The sequence below is a fragment of the Macaca fascicularis genome, chromosome X, assembly GCF_037993035.2.
Source record: "Macaca fascicularis isolate 582-1 chromosome X, T2T-MFA8v1.1".
NCBI lineage: Eukaryota > Metazoa > Chordata > Mammalia > Primates > Cercopithecidae > Macaca > Macaca fascicularis.
The window spans coordinates 19466091-19484879 of NC_088395.1; the positions used below are offsets into that span (position 1 = coordinate 19466091).

The window sequence follows — 18789 nt, forward strand, 5'->3', positions numbered from 1 at the left end:
CTCCACACATCTCACTAAGTTCTCTGGTGGTGTCTGTGGGTGAGGCTGGAGAGGGGACACAAATGGACAGCTCCTGAATAAGGCACCCCTTTGCAGCTCTAGAAACACATGGGGACCTCCACTCTGCCCTCTTCTCCCCTGCCCCTGGAGGACCAGTCACACCTTTGAAATGTGCAGCTGAAGCTATCCTCTAGGTGATGACAGTGTCTTTAACTGCACCTCTGTACCCTATAGAGTCCCCAGCAACTGCCTGCCCTGTCACCCGCACTGGAGATCCCCAGGGACCTACGGAACCTGCTCTTGGAAGAGTCCTTCTCTAGTTTCCTCCCTCAGCCTCTGGCCTAGTGGCCTACATCCATCATCTCCCATTCAGACTGATGGCCTGTTGGGAAGTCAGCTAGGCCTTGGCATTTGGCTTCTCCCTAAGATGCTCTCGCAGTTCACCCCTTGGCTCACCCCTTCATTCCATCTGCCCCACCCTGAAAGTGATGCCTTGATTCCATGCCCAGACACCATGATCAGATGGAAGGATCTGGGCCTCCCTTGGTCTGGGAAGGACAATCTGACAGGAGGTCAGCCTCCCCCTGCCCCTCCCTTCTACTCTTCCTCCTCTTTTGTACAAGAGAAAGCAGAAAACAGGAAAGGAGGGGCAGGAGGAAGAGAAGGTATACTCTGGTACCAATCAACTAAAGGACCAGGGGTTCTTCACCAGCAACCATGTACCATGCATGCTGTAAGGCCCCATGAAGGAGAAGCCTGGGACATGGGCTCTGCCTTCAAAGACTATAGGCTGTAAGTACAGCTGGAGAAGGGAGAGGGAATACCATCTGGGTGGCTTTGAGAAAGCCCACTGGGGTTGAGTCACTAGGCCATACTCGGATGACATTAACTCCTTGACAAACCCCATTTCTTTGCATGTGAAACCACCCATGAAACTAAATGTTCAAGACAGATAATGTTTAGGTAAATTTTTTTCATAAGACTGCTTATTAGAAGCACATATTTCTTTCTTTTGGAAGGCTAAAAAATAGGGAAATTATTGGGCATCCTCAGAAACTAGAAAAACAACAGTTCTTCTTATAGATGCACGTTTTCAAATAAGATGTCTTTTAAGATGATTCTAAATAAAAATCGGGGCCAGGGCTAAAGGCTAAAGGACATGATGAATAATAAAGAAAATGTTGACTAAGAACAGATTTTATGGACTGGGTTGTCAGAAGATGGAGGATAAGTAAGGTGAGTGGCCTCCTAAGAACTTGGTATAGGGAAGGCAGAGTTAAACAAGCAAAATTCAGCCATTGTGAGAATCGAGCAACAGACTTCCTTCCTTGCAAAAGTTTGGAACCTGCAAAACTTGTGCTAAAAAAAAAAAAAAAATCATAAAAGGCTGGGTTGGCACATGATTATAATGGAGAAAGTGGGAAATCTAACTGATTGCATCACAATGTGTCTGGAGATTGATGTGAACAGGAAGGGTCCAGTCAGTCATGAAAACAAAGACAAATGGAGACCAAAGGCAGTGGTACAGTGCTCTTGGAAGCATTATCGAGGCTTAGTTGACTTCAACACATGGTTCCCTTGGCAGATCTTTCCCTTTGGTGCATGAAGGGGCCTCAAGTGATACCTGCCAGACCCTTGGTAAGAACAACAAACTCCTCTTGTTGATTCCTTGCCCTCCCGGCAACCACTGGATAAACCTGGCTTCCGGTGGAATCCGGCTTCTAAGGAATCAGGCCCATAGAGGACAAAATGACCAGGGCAGGCAGACCTCTGTGTTCCAGACTGGCTGACATCTGAGTTCTTGTTGCGATGAGTAAGCTGGCTGCCTGCTACCTGATTAAGCCTCTGTGACTCAGCAAAGGCGAGCCTGCATCATAGTCACAGGGACATCTTCGAGGACAGGTTTCTGAGTCCCTGAGACTGAGCTCCCACTGAGGCGCATTCACTAGGGAAATGCCTATGGGAATCTTAGCAATGCCATCATTCCTCACTTGTACAAACACTGAAGAGCCCTCCAGATAAATGCATGGTAGATCAGTAATATCTTCTGGTGATTTGAACAATTTCTCTTAAAAGAACTGGAGCCTGAGATTTACATTTTTTTTGAGACAGGGTCTCACTCTGTTGCCCAGGCTGAAGTGCACTGGCATGATCACAGCTCACTGCAGCCTCAAACTCCTGGGCCCAAGTGATCCCCCGAACTCAGCCTCCTGATAACTGGGACCTCAGGCATGTACCACCATGTCCAGCTAATTTTTCTTATTTTTGTAGAGATGGGGTCTTGCTATGTTGCCCAGGTTGGTCTCAAACTCCTGGGCTCAAGCGATCCTCCCACCTTGGCCTCCTAAAGCGCTGGGATTACAGGCACGAACCACCACACCCGGCCACTTTCTTAAATAACACTATCTTTCGAAGTACCTATTCTAATTTTGTTCTTTTGTTAATGACAGTGAGCAGTTGTTTCTGCTGTTTTTGAGAGTCTAAGTTCCCCGTTAGCCTTCTGTAACAATGACACAGCACACACATTGCTTCATTAGAGCTCTCAGAATATTTAATCTTTCTGTTCTGGTATTCAATTTTACTGTCAAGGCCCAAAATAAACAGACAGCCATTGAATCTAGGTTCTCTTATAAATAGCTTACATAATTGCTCTAAAATATGCACCAAGAGATCAACAGATGCTCTTCTGGAATATCTTGAGGAAAAACCCCAAAGCATTTGTTACCCTGGTGAGGGAGAATCCACTAAGCACTCTCCGAAAGAAAGATGGCCAGGAATTCCAAAAGGCCTTGTAGTAACTACCTGAATTCACACCCTAGCAGAAAATATGTCAGCCTCATCAGAATGCTCTGGTGATGCCTACGGAGTCAAGAGGCCTGCTGTTGAATAAATGCCATTTGCTTCTGTCTACCCTAATCATCACAGATCGTCCTCTTTTCTGGGTGAATGACTGTAACCCCAGTCACTGGCAAGACAAGATGACATCTACTGAAACCAGTGGCAGAATGTTTCAGACTCTGTCATTCACATAGTGCCTTCATGTTAATGATTCTAATCATCTTTACACTCTCAACTCAGCAAATGACAGCCCTAGCTCCAGTCACATTGTCACCAACTCACCAATACTCTGGGTGCAGCAATAAAGGCTGGTATAACAACCAATGTGAAGATGGTTGGCTGGTTTTTATAGACCAGAGGAGATGGAAAAGGATGTTATACTTTGAATTTTCTAGAAGTTAAATGCTACGTCGTACAATCACTTTTCAGCTATAGGTATTACTTTGTCTAACAGGTATGACTATTGGGTTTTCTGCTTCATAGGGACAAGGTTAAAAGACCTATCAAAGAAATGGTGGCTGCTTGTCGGGGATTGGAGAGATGCCCATGGGGCCCCAGAGAGCATGCATGTCCCAAAGAGCATGCCATGCCCAGTCCACTCATCACTGACAACTTCACTCTCCCGGTGGAAGTGCTTCCCTTAATAGCTTATGTAACACAGAGCTTCTAGAAAAGTACACTATGGAGTAGCTCTCACTTGAGTGAATGTACTGCCCCCCCACCGCAAAACATGACTGGGAATTAGAAGGCATGCTTTACCCATTTGTTAAAAGAATGATCTAGATTTTACCCTAGTCTTCAAAACCCTACAGCCCATCACCACAAAAATGATAACGATGTGAGGTAATGCATATGGTAATTAGCTAGATTCAGTCATTCCACAATGTATATATACTTCAAAGCATCATGTTGTACACATTAAACACAATTTTATCTGTCAATTAAAAAAATATACTGCTTCAATCAGAACCAATAAGGTGGCAAATGTCTAGTAGGATGGTATGCTTGCTAAGATTCCTTGGTCGAAGGGAGAGGAGTCACCATGAAGGTCTTGGCGCCCAAGTGCTTCAGGATGTGCCTAGCTTTTACCAGCCTCACAAAGATAGGGGAGAAGCGGGGTACAGGCAGACTGGACAGCCCCCTGGCCTCCACTCACTTGGAGAGGCCTATATCAGGTGTCCTTTCAGAAGGGTCTGGCAGGTCTCCATGGCCCTAAACGCCAGACCTAACTGCTTAACTCTAAGCTCACAAGGACAGTACCCATGAGCATGCTTCACTTTCAATCAACCAGCACAGTGGCCAGACCAGAGAAAGGACTCAATAAATACTGAATGAGTGAATGAAAATAAAACATTTGCCAGGCAGTAGATCCAGAAAAAAAAAAAAAAAAAGACAAATAAATAACAAAGATTATGCCATTCTGTGCTCACATGTCTCTACCAATACATTTTCTAAGTTGTTAGATTTATTTTTAATGGCTATTTATCAAGGTTTTTAGATGCATTTGGATTCCCAGGGAAGCTCGCCAAGATACCAAGATAACTGTGTTGATTTGATCAGCTGGAGCAAAAAGAACCAGAGTCAGCCTTCTATCATTACTTCACAGTTTTAGCTAGAGCCTTCCTGCCCTCGTGGTAAACAGCAATTATAAAGACTGGAACAGTTAATCTGTGTGAGGCATTTACCAACTACTAGGCACTATGTTTAAGAATTTATGTGCATCATCCCAGTAAATCTTCTCTCAACACGTTGACAAGGTAGGTACAATTATTCTCATGAGTTTATGGATGAGAATGCAGAGGCTTGGAGACATTCAGTGACTCGGGTTTGGCTACAGAACAAGTAAGTGACAGAGCCAGGATTCAAACCCAGATCTATCTGATGCCACAGCCTAGGGTCACAACCACTGTACTCTTTGTAATGTTTGCCATCTTCATTCCTGCGTCCTACTATTTCAAAACATTTCCTATGCAGTCACTACTAAGTGTTTAGTATCTTTTCTTCTCAGTGACTGATTTTGTCAAATGAAAATCCTCTATTGCTACAGTCATCAATAAAAACATTTCAAGTGATTTTGCTTGGTGAAAATTTTCCTTATTGAATGATGAGCTCTTCTCTGTTGTGTGAATTTATTTCCCTCCTAAAATATGGGGGATGGGGGAGGAAACCAGAAGGTGGGTTGTCATCACTTAGAGAGATACCTGCTTCTATACCAGTGATTCCTATACTGTAATATGCAAACAAATCATCAGAGAACACTGTTAAAATGCATATTCTGATGCACCAGGTCTGGGGTGGGGTCTGCGCATTTCTAACAAGCTCTCAGGTGATGCTGCTGTTGCTGGCCCATGGATCTCACTTTAAGGATCAAGAATCTAGGAAACATTAGGCAACAGAATCTAGATTCTCTAGAACCCGAACTCAGACTCCAAGAGAGAATAACAGGTGTGGAAAAGAACATCCTTCACCTAAACAATACAGGAAAGAAAGCAATCAAAAAGCTTACAAAGTGTGGCTAACTTAGCCTTTAAACCAACCTAATGGTCTATGGGCCATAATCTTGGCAGGTGCCAACACCATCTAGCTTCTTAAACAATTACATCCATTCATCAAAGCAGCACAAATTCCATTAAATGCTACTTTAGTATCCTTGGCAACGAAGCCACAAGCACTGTAGCTATCCTTCCCACACCTCAGCCCTACTGGAATGGTGCCATGGCAAGATCAGGCTCAGCACCGTCCAGTAACAGAGTCCCCATGGGCATGAAGTGGGTGGAGGCTGGGAAAGGTGGGCAGAGGCCATGCAAAAGCCTGGGCAAAGAACCCTGAATATGGGATTGCTGCCCCCTTATACTGGAAAGTGCTTCTAACTTCCCAACATTTCTTATTACATCGTCAGCAGGGAAACAATACACCTGGAGTGAGGCAAACAGAGATGGAGTGGCTGATTTAAACAGTGGCATGGTCAAATGGGCTCCCACAACAAAAGAGAAACGGTGGATGAGAGCTGCGTATATACTCATATACGGATATGTGTGGGTGTACTCACACATGTACACATATAGTGTAGAAAGATTAACAGGCCTCACCCTGCATCCTCAGCCTTACAATGTGCTTTTCAGCCACTTCCACAACACCGGCTACTTTCCCACCCCCAAGGACCATGGTATGTGGGATGCTGCTGGCAGTCCACTTATCAAAAAGAGCACCTAAGGTTCTCACAGTTTATTTGGGTGCTGAATGTGCCAGTGCTGCAACGAGTGCTTTACACGCACTATCTTGTTTATGTATGCAACAACCCCAGAGTAGAGATCGCTGTTGCCAGCTAACAGATGCATCCTATGATGAAACTTGTTACAGAGTATATGGCAGCCGAGGGCTCAGAATCTGGGCCTGTTGAATGTTCAAATGTCAGTGCTCTTCAACATTACACCAAACTTCCCCCATCCCAAGTCCCAACATGGGAGCCACAACTCCGCTGAAATCAAAGCCAGGGATACTTACATTCCCTTCCTTTTCAAAGTCCGATGGAAGTAACTTCACGAAGTTATCTGGGAACACGCCTCGTCTGCCATTCAGCTCTCCTTCCCACCAGCCTACGTCGATGCAGTCCTAGAGAACAGGAGAACACAGAGTGAGAGATGGGGGAAAGCAGCCTCCAGAGGGGTCTAACACCCCTTTTCAAGAGAACAGAGGCCCTTTCCTGGAGGTCCGTGTTAATGAGACAATGGTTACCAAGTCAGCATAAACCCCAAAGTCAGAGGGGAAAACAAAAGCTTAAGTCCTCTTAGCATTGCCGGCCGGAACTCAAAACCCAGTGCTGCTTTTAGATGCACTGAATCAATAAGGTCTTCTTTTTTCTTTCTTTCTTTTTTTTTGAGACAGGGTCTCACTCTGTCGCCCAGGCTGGAGTGCAGTGGTGCAGTCTCAGCTCCCTGCAACCTCCGCCTCCCAGGTTCAAGCGATTCCTCCATCTCAGCCTCTCAGCAGCTGGGATTACAGGCGCGTGTCACAATGCCTGGCTAATTTTTGTATTTTTTGGTAGAGACAGGGTTTAACCATGTTGGCCAGGCTGGTCCTGAACTCCTGACCTCAGGTGATCCGCCCACCTCGGCCTCCCAAAGTGCTGGGATTATAGGCATGGGCCACTGCACCCAGCCTTTCTTTTTTAAGGATGGGAGAATATGTGTTTTCTTCATTTTAATTTTACTGAAATAAAAGTATTTCATTAACTGCAAATATGGCTTAGAAAATATCACATGCACAAATGTCCTCTGTGATTAGTCTGCCACAAAGCTTGTCAAAATTTAAAAAAGGCTTTGTGACAGTCAGCCAACCAGAAGAAAAATCATACTTTACACAAGCTCATTAATGCACTGCTCTCCTTCACCTTCTCCTTTGGATGTTGATGGCGCACAGTTGCCTTCGTGAAAATCACTTCCTCCACCTTACAGGACACAATGTTGGCATCTTAAATGAATGAATAATGCTCTTCATTCTTCCAGAGTGAACTTGCTTCCCTTTGGATAATCTCTATTTTGTTCATTCATTCATCAAACAGTTATCAAGCATCTACTTTGTGCTGGACACTGAGCTAGGTGCTAGAGAAAGGACAATGGGCAAAAATGGCAAGAGCCTGGCCTTTTTCATGAGCCTAATGGCCTCGTGGTTCTCCTGGGCACACAACCTCATGCCACAAAACCACTTCTAGTCTTTCCCATTTTCAACTAGTTGGAAGTCCCATTTGCTGGAGTTTTATCATATGTCTCACATTTGTCCTCTGAGTCCAATTCTACTTCTACCACCGGATCCAGGACTCACCCAGCCTACTGTAAACCTCCTCACTTGGGCAATGCTTCCTGCCTAGTATATGTATAATATACACACCACTGTCAAATATGAAATTCCTTGAATAAAATCCCTATAATCAGTAAATCTCCATCCCACTTCAGGCATCCTGACCCTGCACCTGCTTTTTGTCCTATAGCAGACTTCCAAGTTGTGATCAACAACTTCCAGCTAAAGCCCAAAATGAGCAAAGGCTTTCCAAAATACAAACAAAAAACCCCGCTGGTAACACAGAAGGAAAGCAAGAAGGTGATAGAGAAAGGGAGGAGATCATGTTCAGGGCCCATGGAGAGCCCATGGTCTCCATGACACCAGTGGGATTAGAAAAGGGCTCAAGCACCAGATGTGCGGCTGGTTCAAGGCCTTGCTGCAGGGCCCTGGGAGAGCCATGGCTTGTATGGCTCATTTGTACCTTGTTAGATCATACATTCCAGCAAGGTGAGGGAACACATCTGATTTTTCACCATTATACCCCTAGCCATGTACACAATGCCGCATATAATAAGTATTTGTAGAATCAATGCAGACTCTTTCTAGCCCTGAGAGTTCTGCAATCTCCTGCAGTCCAATACTTGAATTACTGTAGAACAGGATGGCCTCTATCTGCCTAAACTCATAGGGATTCTCTATAAGTTAGCATAAGGCCCACCTCAGATGGGAAGTAACTCATCATCACCTTCCACTGTCCCAGTGGTATGTTACAAAGATAAGCTGACCCCTTAGAAGAGAGTGCAGATTTCGGAAACCAGTCCTTAGTTACAGACCATAAATTCTAGCCCCAACCAACAACAAAAAAACAAAGACCCTTGAAGCATCAAGCTCAGATCTACCCAGAACAAAACAAGAGTCCAAAAGTCTTTCAACATGAAAAGATGCTTATCTTTCTGGAAAAATGACAGTGAGAAGTCTAAGTAGATAGTCTGGTCCTGCCCATGTCACATCACCCCCTGAAAACTAGCATCAGTCTCCAAAGAAGGGACTTGTGAACAGGAGTAGTGGCAGGATTTGGTGGCTCCTGAGGTTCTTCTGACCCTAGGATGTTACAAACATCATCAATGATACCAGAAAAACTTACGAAGGGAGCTGGGAGTAGAATTTCTTTGACCCTAATTCTTGGAATTAGGTTTCTTCAAAACTCAACTTGAAACTCACCTTTAAGAAACTGACTATGATGAATGCCTTTTCTTTTCTCTAATGCTCAGTACAGTGTTAATTTGCACTTAATGATACTCAACTCAACAAACATCTATTAAATGCAAAATATATTTAAGCTCTGTGAGCATCAAACCTTAAACATACAGATATAGAGAACATGATCTCTAACCCCAGGGAGCTTAGAGATGTATGGGAAAGACAGACATACAATATTATGCAAGGTCCTTTGGGTAACAGGTATCAAATAAGTGCTCTAGTACCAAAAGAGGAGAGAACCATTAACAGTTTTTGCAATAATCTGAAATCTTTTCATGTGTGAATGGTTTGCTTAGGTGAGGACTGGTCTTCCTTTCACATTCATTTCAGGTCATCTGATACAGAACTATGCCCACAAAAAGCATTCAAAAAAAACTATCTTTTTTTTTTTTTTTTTTTTTTTTTTTTTGTGGGGAGACGGAGTCACACTCTCATTATCTAGGCTGCAATGCAGTGGCATGATCTCGGCTCACTGCTTGACTTCTTGGGGTTCAAGCAATCCTCCCACCTCAGCCTCCTGAGTAGCTGAGACTACAGGCACATGCCACCATGCCTGGCTAATTTTCCATATTTTTAGTAGAGATGGGGTTTCATCATGTTGCCCAGGCTGGTCTTGAACTCCTGGGCTCAAGGGATCCATTTGCCTCAGCCTCCCAAAGTGCTGGTATTACAGATGTGAGCTACCACACCTGGCCTCAAACTTTCTAAACAGTGTAAATCCATGCTTCATCTTAGTCTTACGCAAATAATAACCCAAGAACCTTTTTTGCTTCACATGTGAGAAAAACAATACAGAAAATGTTAATAAGCAAAAGCCCATCCAGAATAACTTTTTTGTTGTTGTTGCTGTTGGGTTTTTTTTGGTTTGTTTGTTTGTTTGTTTGTTTTGAGATGGAGTCTCACTCTGTCGCCCAGGCTGGAGCGCAGTGGCGTGATCTCGGCTCACTGCAACCTCCGCTTCCCTGGTTCAAGCAATTCTCCTGCCTCAGCCTCCCAAGTAGCTAGGATTACAGGCATATACTGCCACACCCAGCTAATTTTTATATTTTTAGTAGAGACAGGGTTTCACCATGTTGGCCAGGCTGGTCTCGAACTCCTGGCCTCAGGTGATTTGCCACCTCGGCCTCCCAAAGTGCTGGGATTATAGGTGTGAGCCACCGAGCCCCGCCCAGAATAAATTTAGAACCCATACACTTCTGCGGGAGAAAACGGTATATAATGACATTGTATGTCTCATATTTCCCCTTGGTGATGACTGGCTTGGATGACCCATCTACATTCTGCTTCTTAAGGAAAACACTAACAATGCTACTCATTGCATAATTCAAAGAAGAGAAGGAAAGCATGAAGGGAGAACACAATATGTCTAATTGTTCTGATTGGTACAAGAATAAACACAAAGCCCATGGATGAGATAAGCACAGTCAAAAGAGAAAACTGCCAGTGTAATTTAGTGCTACCAGCAGAAGCAAAAAAAAATAAACAAACAAAAAAACAACAAACAACAAAAACAAACAAACAAAAAAAAAACAAGAAAAAATGCCAAAAAAAGGAGTCTGCTATAGGACAGAAAGTAGGCACAGGGTCAGGATGCCTGGAGTGGGATAGAGATTTACAGAGAAGCAAGGCATTTTTTTTCCCCCAGCAATACAAGCTAATTTAAGGGAAATAGGAATAATTTTGACAGCAAAATGAGAAGTGAAAATAAGTTCCTCTTCAACAAACCAGACAAAAGAACTAACCTTTTGATGGCAGAGATGGAGAGACTTGTATGAGGGCTATGTTTTCAGAAGTATAAAATAGCAGCAAATTCTATTTATTTGTTTGTTTGAGACAGAGTCTGCCTCTGTTGCCCAGGCTGGAGTGCAATGACATGATCTCAGCTCACTGCAACCTCTGTCTCCCAGGTTCAAGCGATTCTCCTGCATCAGGCTCCCCAAGTAGCTGGGATTACAGGCGCCTGCCACCACGCCTGGCTAATTTTTTTGTATTTTTAGTAGAGACGAGGTTTTTTGTTTTGTTTTGTTTTGTGGCGGAGTCTCGCTCTGTCGCCCAGGCTGGAGCGCAGTGGCCGGATCTCAGCTCACTGCAAGCTCCGCCTCCCGGGTTCCCGCCATTCTCCTGCCTCAGCCTCCCGAGTAGCTGGGACTACAGGCGCCCGCCACCTCGCCCGGCTAGTTTTTTTTTGTATTTTTTTAGTAGAGACGGGGTTTCACCGTGTTAGGATGGTCTCGATCTCCTGGCCTCGTGATCCGCCCGTCTCGGCCTCCCAAAGTGCTGGGATTACAGGCTTGAGCCACCGCGCCCGGCTCGAGACGAGGTTTCATCAACAGGGTTTCACCATGTTGGCCAGGCTGGTCTTGAAATCCATAACTCAGGTGATCGGCCCACCTCCGCCTCCCGAAGTGCTGGAATTACAGGCGTGAGCCACAGCACCTGGCTTCAATTTATTTACTGAGAATCTAAAATGGCTCTCAAACCTGGCTGCACATTTAGAATCACCTGGGAATTAAAAAAAGTGCCAATGGCTGGGCTAGACTCCTAAAATGTGCAGGATAGGAGAGGAATCCAGGGGAGAAAAGAAAACCATCATGTCCTTGTGGGGCTCCCAAGCTCAGTCTAGTGGGAGAGGCAGACACAGTGAATCAGAATGGCACAGAAACACTGGCAGAAGTGCTAGGCTGAATTTATAAACAAGTGGGACCAAGACAAGCTGGGCAGCCAGGAAGCAGAGAACAAGGGCAAGAACTGAGGTAATGAGAAAGGTCAAGGGCAGACTTTCTGAGCGTAAAGGAAGAGAAGAGGGAGAGAGGCAAGTTGTGCTCACAGAAGAGAATATACAGGAATTAGAGCTTGGAACAAAGTCCGCCCCTCCAACATCTACTGAACAGTGATATGAGGCGTGAGGCAAGACAGCACCCACTGAGTGACAGGGGCAGAAAGGAGGGGCAGGTGATCAACCACTTGTGAGACCTGACTGCCATCAGGGTGGAAGTGGATGTCCCCAAGGAAGACGGTAGGAGTTGAGTGAAGGCAGGACAGTGAGGCAATAGCTGACCACTGAGGAGAGAGGTAATGTGGCCCAAGTACTATAATTTGTTTCCAAATCCGGGGTGCCCTTAATAAATTACACCAGGACCCCAGGCATAACTCAGACGACAGTCACCTTCATGGAGTTTTAGACTCTAATACGAATGAGAAAGGGCATTGTAGGCAGGTGAGGGAATGAACTCTGAATGAGGTGGGAGGTAGAAATGAGAAAAGGAGCAGCATGTAGATGAAGCTTCCAGAAAGCTGCTGTTTAGACATAAGCTCTATTAGCATGAACTCAGGGGAAAGTCGACCTAAACCCTTAGCAAGAATATGGAAAGAAATCATATTGCTGGCCGGGCGCGGTGGCTCAAGCCTGTAATCCCAGCACTTTGGGAGGCCGAGACGGGCGGATCACGAGGTCAGGAGATCGAGACCATCCTGGCTGACACGGTGAAACCCCGTCTCTACTAAAAATACAAAAACTTAGCCGGGCGAGGTGGCAGGCGCCTGCAGTCCCAGCTACTCGGGAGGCTGAGGCAGGAGAATGGCGTGAACCCGGGAGGCGGAGCTTGCAGTGAGCTGAGATCTGGCCACTGCACTCCAGCCTGGGTGACAGAGCGAGACTCCGTCTCAAAAAAAAAAAAAAAAAAAGAAATCATATTGCTGACATGTCATTTTTACTCTTTCAAACTCAAGTCCTTAAAATGGCCAAAATGGTTTCTCTCTGCCTCAACAGCAGGGAGATATTAGGGTAACATATACTTTTCCCTATAAAATGCAAATGATGTTTTTCCTTCTAAGGAACGAATGAATAGAGCATTAGGTGTTCTGTAGTCCAGCCTCTATGTTCTGCTCCATCTCAAGTTATCTACTCTCTCCTAGCACACTGCTTATAACAGGGAACTCACTTTGTCACAAGGGAGCCACTCCTTATTTTGCCTGACATGTTCAAGTGGAACTCAGAGAGAGGTGGAACAAAGCAAGCATGGGCCATGTGACATTTAAGCTGTTCACTAGTGACGAAAGCTCCCTGGATCTCGGTTTCTTGACACATGTGAAAATCTTTGCAAAGTATAAAGAGTGACACAAGAGCTGGTTGTTGTTATTGTCATCATTGTGATTATATGGCCTGGTCTGAATCCCTGAGGGATAATGTGACCAGGAGAGCTGCTTAATTACACTAATGTGCATTTGTCACGTGACCCAGCACCATCCTCGAGTGCCAAGGAGCCACTCCTAGTCCTTGCTGCCTCGGGTGAAACCCCCTGGCAGCAGCTCACACACTTGGAGGGGGGCCAAGGGGAGGGATGCCAAGGCCCCGGGGTGTGTCTGAGGAAGGAGGCCTTGCCCAGACTTCAGTATTGGGCCTCAGTCTGTTCAATCTTGCCAGCATGGCCCCGTGTAACCTGGCCGAAGCACTCTACACAGCTGACAGCAACTCTCTGACATACAAGCTGTGGGCACAGAGAGGGCCACGTGAGACCTGGTGGGTCTACCTCTAGTCTAGGCACTTTAAATCTGTACAAAAGACAAACTTGCCACCTAGCTTGTACATTGGTTAACAGAATGAGCTACAATCTCATCTTGGGCTGTTTTGTCAAGAGTACAAAGCCATATACTAGATGAGTGGCTCTCACACCTGGCTGCACATTTAGAATCACCTGGGAATTTAAAAGAAAATGGTGATGCCTGGGCCAGACTCCATACCCATTAAATCACAGTTTGGGGGTGGGGAATGGGCACAGGAAATCCGTGCTTTTACGATGGCCCTAGGTTTTTCCAGTGTGTAGACTGAGAATCAGTGATTTAAGATGGGCGCTTCTCACGCTTTAATGTGCATGCTTCTCACTTAGGGATCTTATAAAAATGCCAATTCAGATTCAGTAGGTCTGGGGCAAGTCTGAGATTCTGCATTTCTAAGAGGTTCCCAGGTGATGCCAATGCTGCTACTCCGTGGACCATACTTTGAGTCACAAGGTTCCTGAAAACAAAAAGCTCCTTGAAAAGGAGGATTCTTATCTTCGCACCTTTGTCTCCATCTAATTCCTGCCATAGTGCCCAGAACATATCAATTCTGAATAAATGTTGACTGAATAGATGAACAGCCCAATCTTCCTCCAGACTGTTGTTCCACTTCTCTCCATTTTCAAACATCAGAAGTGAGGTCAAACTGAACAAGGAGGAAGCAGGTATAGAATTACTACACAAAGGAAGTTTCATCTATATGATCAGGCTTTACCTGCTGATCTGTTCTGAATTTATTATTTATTCAAAATTGTGGCAAAAACTTTAAAATTACCCCAAAAAGGTAGGCCACATTTTCTCAGGCACTGTAAGTATCTTCTTTGAGTTCAAACGGGAACATGCAGCTTAGAAACAGACATTTCAAACCAAAAACTGAAAACATGAAAATGGGTTCACCACTTGATGCAAACGAAAAATAAATGTATTCTGCTCAGTCACTTCTGGTGGTCAGCTGCCCCCAAGCTCCCCAGTCCCAATTTCCCAGAAGTTATCCAGCATGGCTGTTCTTCATGACCTTCTCTGATGACTGATATATCATTTGAGGAGAAACTGAGTGTTGGACGATTTGGATGAGGCTGTTAAGTGAGCCTCAGCATGCCCCCAGGGGGCCTCACACCCTCAGCATCCACCAGCAGTATGGAAACAGACATTTAATATGTGCTAATGAACGCCTTCTGCATGGAGCTTGGGGGTGGGGGCTATTGAGCGAAAGTTCCATGGAAGCCGGAGCCCAGCAGCACTCATCTCTGCCTCTGCTTGTTAACACCTCCCCAAGAGATGCAATTATTCTGCATGGCTGGGATTTCTGCTCAGAATTTTCTACATCCCCATAAATCAGTTACTAAAGGAGGCTCAGTCACATATCATGGTTTATAAGGTAACAGGAAAAATCGAGGACTACACTGACTACTATTCAGTGTCAGAAGCAATGCCTGGCAGAACACAATTAAAGAGAGAAGCCTGAGGAGACAGTTGTAAGGACAAGCTCACTCAAGAAAACACTACATTCCAAATGCCAACATCACAGGATAGTCATTCACTCTTTTTTTTTTTTTTTTTTTTTTTTTTTTGAGACAGGGCCTCACTGTGTTGCCCAGGCTAGAGTGCAGTGGCACGATCATGGCTCACTGCAGCCTTAACCTCTCAGGCTCAAGCAATCCTTCCACTCAGTCTCTCAAGTAGCCAAGACTACAGGCACACGCCACCATGCATGGCTGATTTTTAAATTTTTTGTAGAGATGGGGTCTTACCATGTTGCCCAGGCTAGTCGCAAATTCCTAAACTCAAGTGATCTGCCCACCTCAGCCCTCCAAAGTGCTGAGATTATAGGTGTGAGCCACAACGCCTGACTGGCAGTCACTCACTCTTTTGTAATACAATGAAGTCATGACCCAGAGTTGAACTACTTACAAAAAATTAGCAGGCAACAACCTACAGGCTTTGCTATACCAACTTTTGCTTTTTTTGTTTTACATAATGTATAACTAGTAACAAAAAATTGGGTGGATAACACACAAAAAAACAGTAAACACATTTCTTCTTGGGCATGCCAATATTAACTGAAGCAGGTATCAATGCCTGAAAACAGTACTCAGAAACACCCCAATGTCTTCTCCAAGCCACCTCATATTTTCCTGCTTCTTCATAGATCTAGTCATTTGTGATTATATTATCTCAATGACTGTGCATGCTATGTTGTTGAAAGACTGGATTTTGTTGTCTTCCCTGCAAGAGTGTTGAGTTCTGCTATGGTAGGCAAGTTACTTGCAGGTCAGCTTGACCGGTCAAGGCTTGATTTTTAGGCTTTGTTACAATGGGTCTAGGGTAGTGCTGTTCCTGTGGCCAGCTTTTCTGGGTTCTCAACTGGATGCCAGAAGTGTTTAGCACCTCGTGTTTTTCTACTCTGCTTAGCTAGAACTCTAACATCTCCCATTACTGGTGGGATATCCACTCAGCTCACAGCCCCTCCAAGTTCTTATTTTCTGCCAGGCCTAGTGGAGTCTTGCCCTACTGATGCCTGGCTTAGTATTTGGCCAAAGCATCTAGATCTATACATTTCTGACACTCTTTCCTTGTGTAGCTCATTCTTTTGCAGTTCCCTGCCCTGAAAATTTGAGCCACCCCAGCAGTCCTGAATTACAACTTGTTTCCTCTATCCAATAAATGAGTTTGCTGCTCTTTGTTTGGGCTCCACTGCCCTGTGCTGCAATTTAGAAAGTGCCTCTAGGTAAAAAGCCAGGGTTGATGTAAAACTCACTTTTATGCTTCCCTTGTCTCCAGGATCACATCCTTGTGATATGCATTGTCCAATGCCTAAAAACAGCCACTTCGTATGTTTTGGCCAATGTTAGAGTTGTCTATGGCAGGAAGAAAAGTCTAATTACCCTTTACTCCATCGTAGCTGCAACCCCAAGTTGTATACTCCCTCAAAAAGATTGTTTCTTTAATTAGACTGGACTTTTTCATTCTAGATATAATAGAACTTTCAGCTCTATCTTTAAAAGTCTGAGCTATTTCAAGGTCTAATTCCCAAAAGAAGTCCTAGAGAAAGAATGTGTGAAATGAAGATACATACAAGGGTTTTTAATTATCCTGGAGTTTCCTTTGCCAGTCATATGTTCCTTTCTCTAACAAGGAAGGTGAAGTATTCCCTAAGGTAAAGTAGAGCCACTGTTGAACATCTTTATATAGAAGGATAAATACATGCAGTAAGTTAGTGCCACCTAGCTTTTTTCGGATAATGGCACACACATAAAATAGTAGTATTTTTATGACATACTGCTGGAGGCCAAAGGTTGTTGAAGACCATCAGCCCAGAGGGGTGATTCCAGCCACCTAAGGCCCTTCCCATCCACCCAGGAGAGCTGAAGAAATCACTCCCCTACCCTCATAGCACATAGATTAGGAAATGCTACAGAAGTAACCTTTGAGTTCAGATGTCATTAAGAAATGAAAAAAAAAAAAAAAAAAAAAAAAAAAAACCTTAAATCAAATCTCAGTCCCCAGTAAGAGAACAGGACTTCCACAGGCATTCAATATCACAAAGGCAGGGATCAGGAAGGCCCGTGGGGATTTTCATAGAAGATAACCAAGGGCAGAGGCCCTAAAGGCCTCTGTGTGCACAGTCTGTTTTCCTCTTAGAAAAAGATGTTTCTAGGGCCGGGCGCGGTGGCTCATGTCTGAAATTCAAGCGCTTTGGGAGGCCAAGGCGGGTGGATCACGAGGTCAGGAGTTCAGGACCAGCCTGACCAACATGGTGAAACCCCGTCTCTACTAAAAATACAAAAATTAGCTGGGCGTGGTGGCACACATATGCAATCCCAGCTACTCAGGAGCCTGAGGTAGGAGAATCGCTTGAACCCAGGAGATGGAGGTTGCAGTGAGCCGAGATCGTGCCACTGTACTCTAGCCTGGGTGACAGAGCAAGACTCCGTTTCAAAAAAAAAAAGAAAAAGAAAAAAATGTTTCTATCTGGAGCCTCTTCAGAGAACAGCACCCAACAGATGCTGCCATGTTGGCCCAACTCCAGGGTGACCATTCATATTTGGTACTTCCTAGAGTTGTGGAACATGGGTATATAGTTCGTACACAAAAAATATATCAGAATTATTTATTGATTTCATAATTTCCTTTGCAACATATGCAAGCTTAAGTCTTCTAAAAAATGTTTATGCTTTAGCCTTTTTTCTAATTGTGGAATGAAGGAACTTCTATTCCCATAAGTCCACTTCAAGGGTCAGTAATCGGCTGGGCACAGTGGTTCACGCCTGTAATCCCAGCACTTTGGGAGGCTGAGGTGGGCGGATCACTTGAGTCTAGGAGTTTGAGACCAACCTGGACAACATAGCAAAACCCCATTTCTACAAAAAATTAGCCAGATGTGGTGGTATGCCTGTAGTCCCACATACTTGGGAGGCTGAGGTGGGAGAATCACCTGAGCCCAGAAGGTCAAGGCTGCAGTGAGCTGTGATCACACCACCACACTCCAGCCTGGGTGACAAGAGTGAGACCCTGTCTTAAAAAAAAAAAAAAAAAAAAAAAATCGGGCAGGAGCAGTGGCTCATGCCTGTAATCCCAGCACTTTGGGAGGCCAAGGAGGGCAGATCACCTGAGGTCAGGAGTTTGAGACCAGCCTGGCCAACATGGCAAAACCCCATCTCTACTAAAAATACAAAAATTAGCTGGATGTGGTGGCAGGTACCTGTAATCCCAGCTACTCGGGAGGCTGAGGCAGGAGAATTGCTTGAACCCAGGAGGCAGAGGTTGCAGTGAGCTGAGATAGTGCTACTGCACTCCAGCCTGGGCAACAGAGCCAGACTCTGTCTCAAAACAACAACAAAACAAAACAAAACAAAACAAATCCAAAAAACAAAAAAACACAGTAATCATGTGAAAAGGAGATCCTTATATAGACAGGACCTTCCCAATGTCCTCGTAAGATGACTTTAAGTTATTCCAAGAGATGTTAACTATATATAAGGGCAGGTGAACAAGTCATACACAAAATACAAATTATTAAGGTAGTACTTTCACATTTTTTTCCTGTTCATTTAAATATAATCAAGTATGTGGTTGGGTGCAGTGGCTCATACCTGAAATCCCAACACTTTGGGAGGCCAAGGCAGGCGGATCACTTGAGCTCAGGAGTTTGAGACTAGCCTGGCCAACAGAGTGAAACCCCATCTCCACTAAAAATATAAAAATTAGCCGGGTGTAGTGGCACATGCCTGTAATCCCAGCTACTTGAAAAGCTGAGGCACAAGAATCACATGAACCCAGGAGGCAGAAGTTGCAGTGAACCGAGATGGTGCCACTGTACTCTAGCCTGGGCGACAGAGTGAGACTTCATCTCAA

At 44.7% G+C, this 18789-nt stretch overlaps 1 protein-coding gene across 28 annotated transcripts in view; it reads right to left on the bottom strand.

The window, feature by feature from the left end:
* Positions 1-18789, bottom strand: part of SH3KBP1 (SH3 domain containing kinase binding protein 1) — a 361548-nt gene that overhangs the window by 73003 nt on the left and 269756 nt on the right. For all 28 annotated transcript variants that reach the window (XM_074028997.1, XM_074028992.1, XM_074028995.1 and 25 more), the window contains one exon: positions 6343-6450. In XM_074028997.1, the coding sequence (XP_073885098.1) occupies positions 6343-6450 (108 nt within the window). The remainder of the gene's footprint in view (positions 1-6342; positions 6451-18789) is intronic.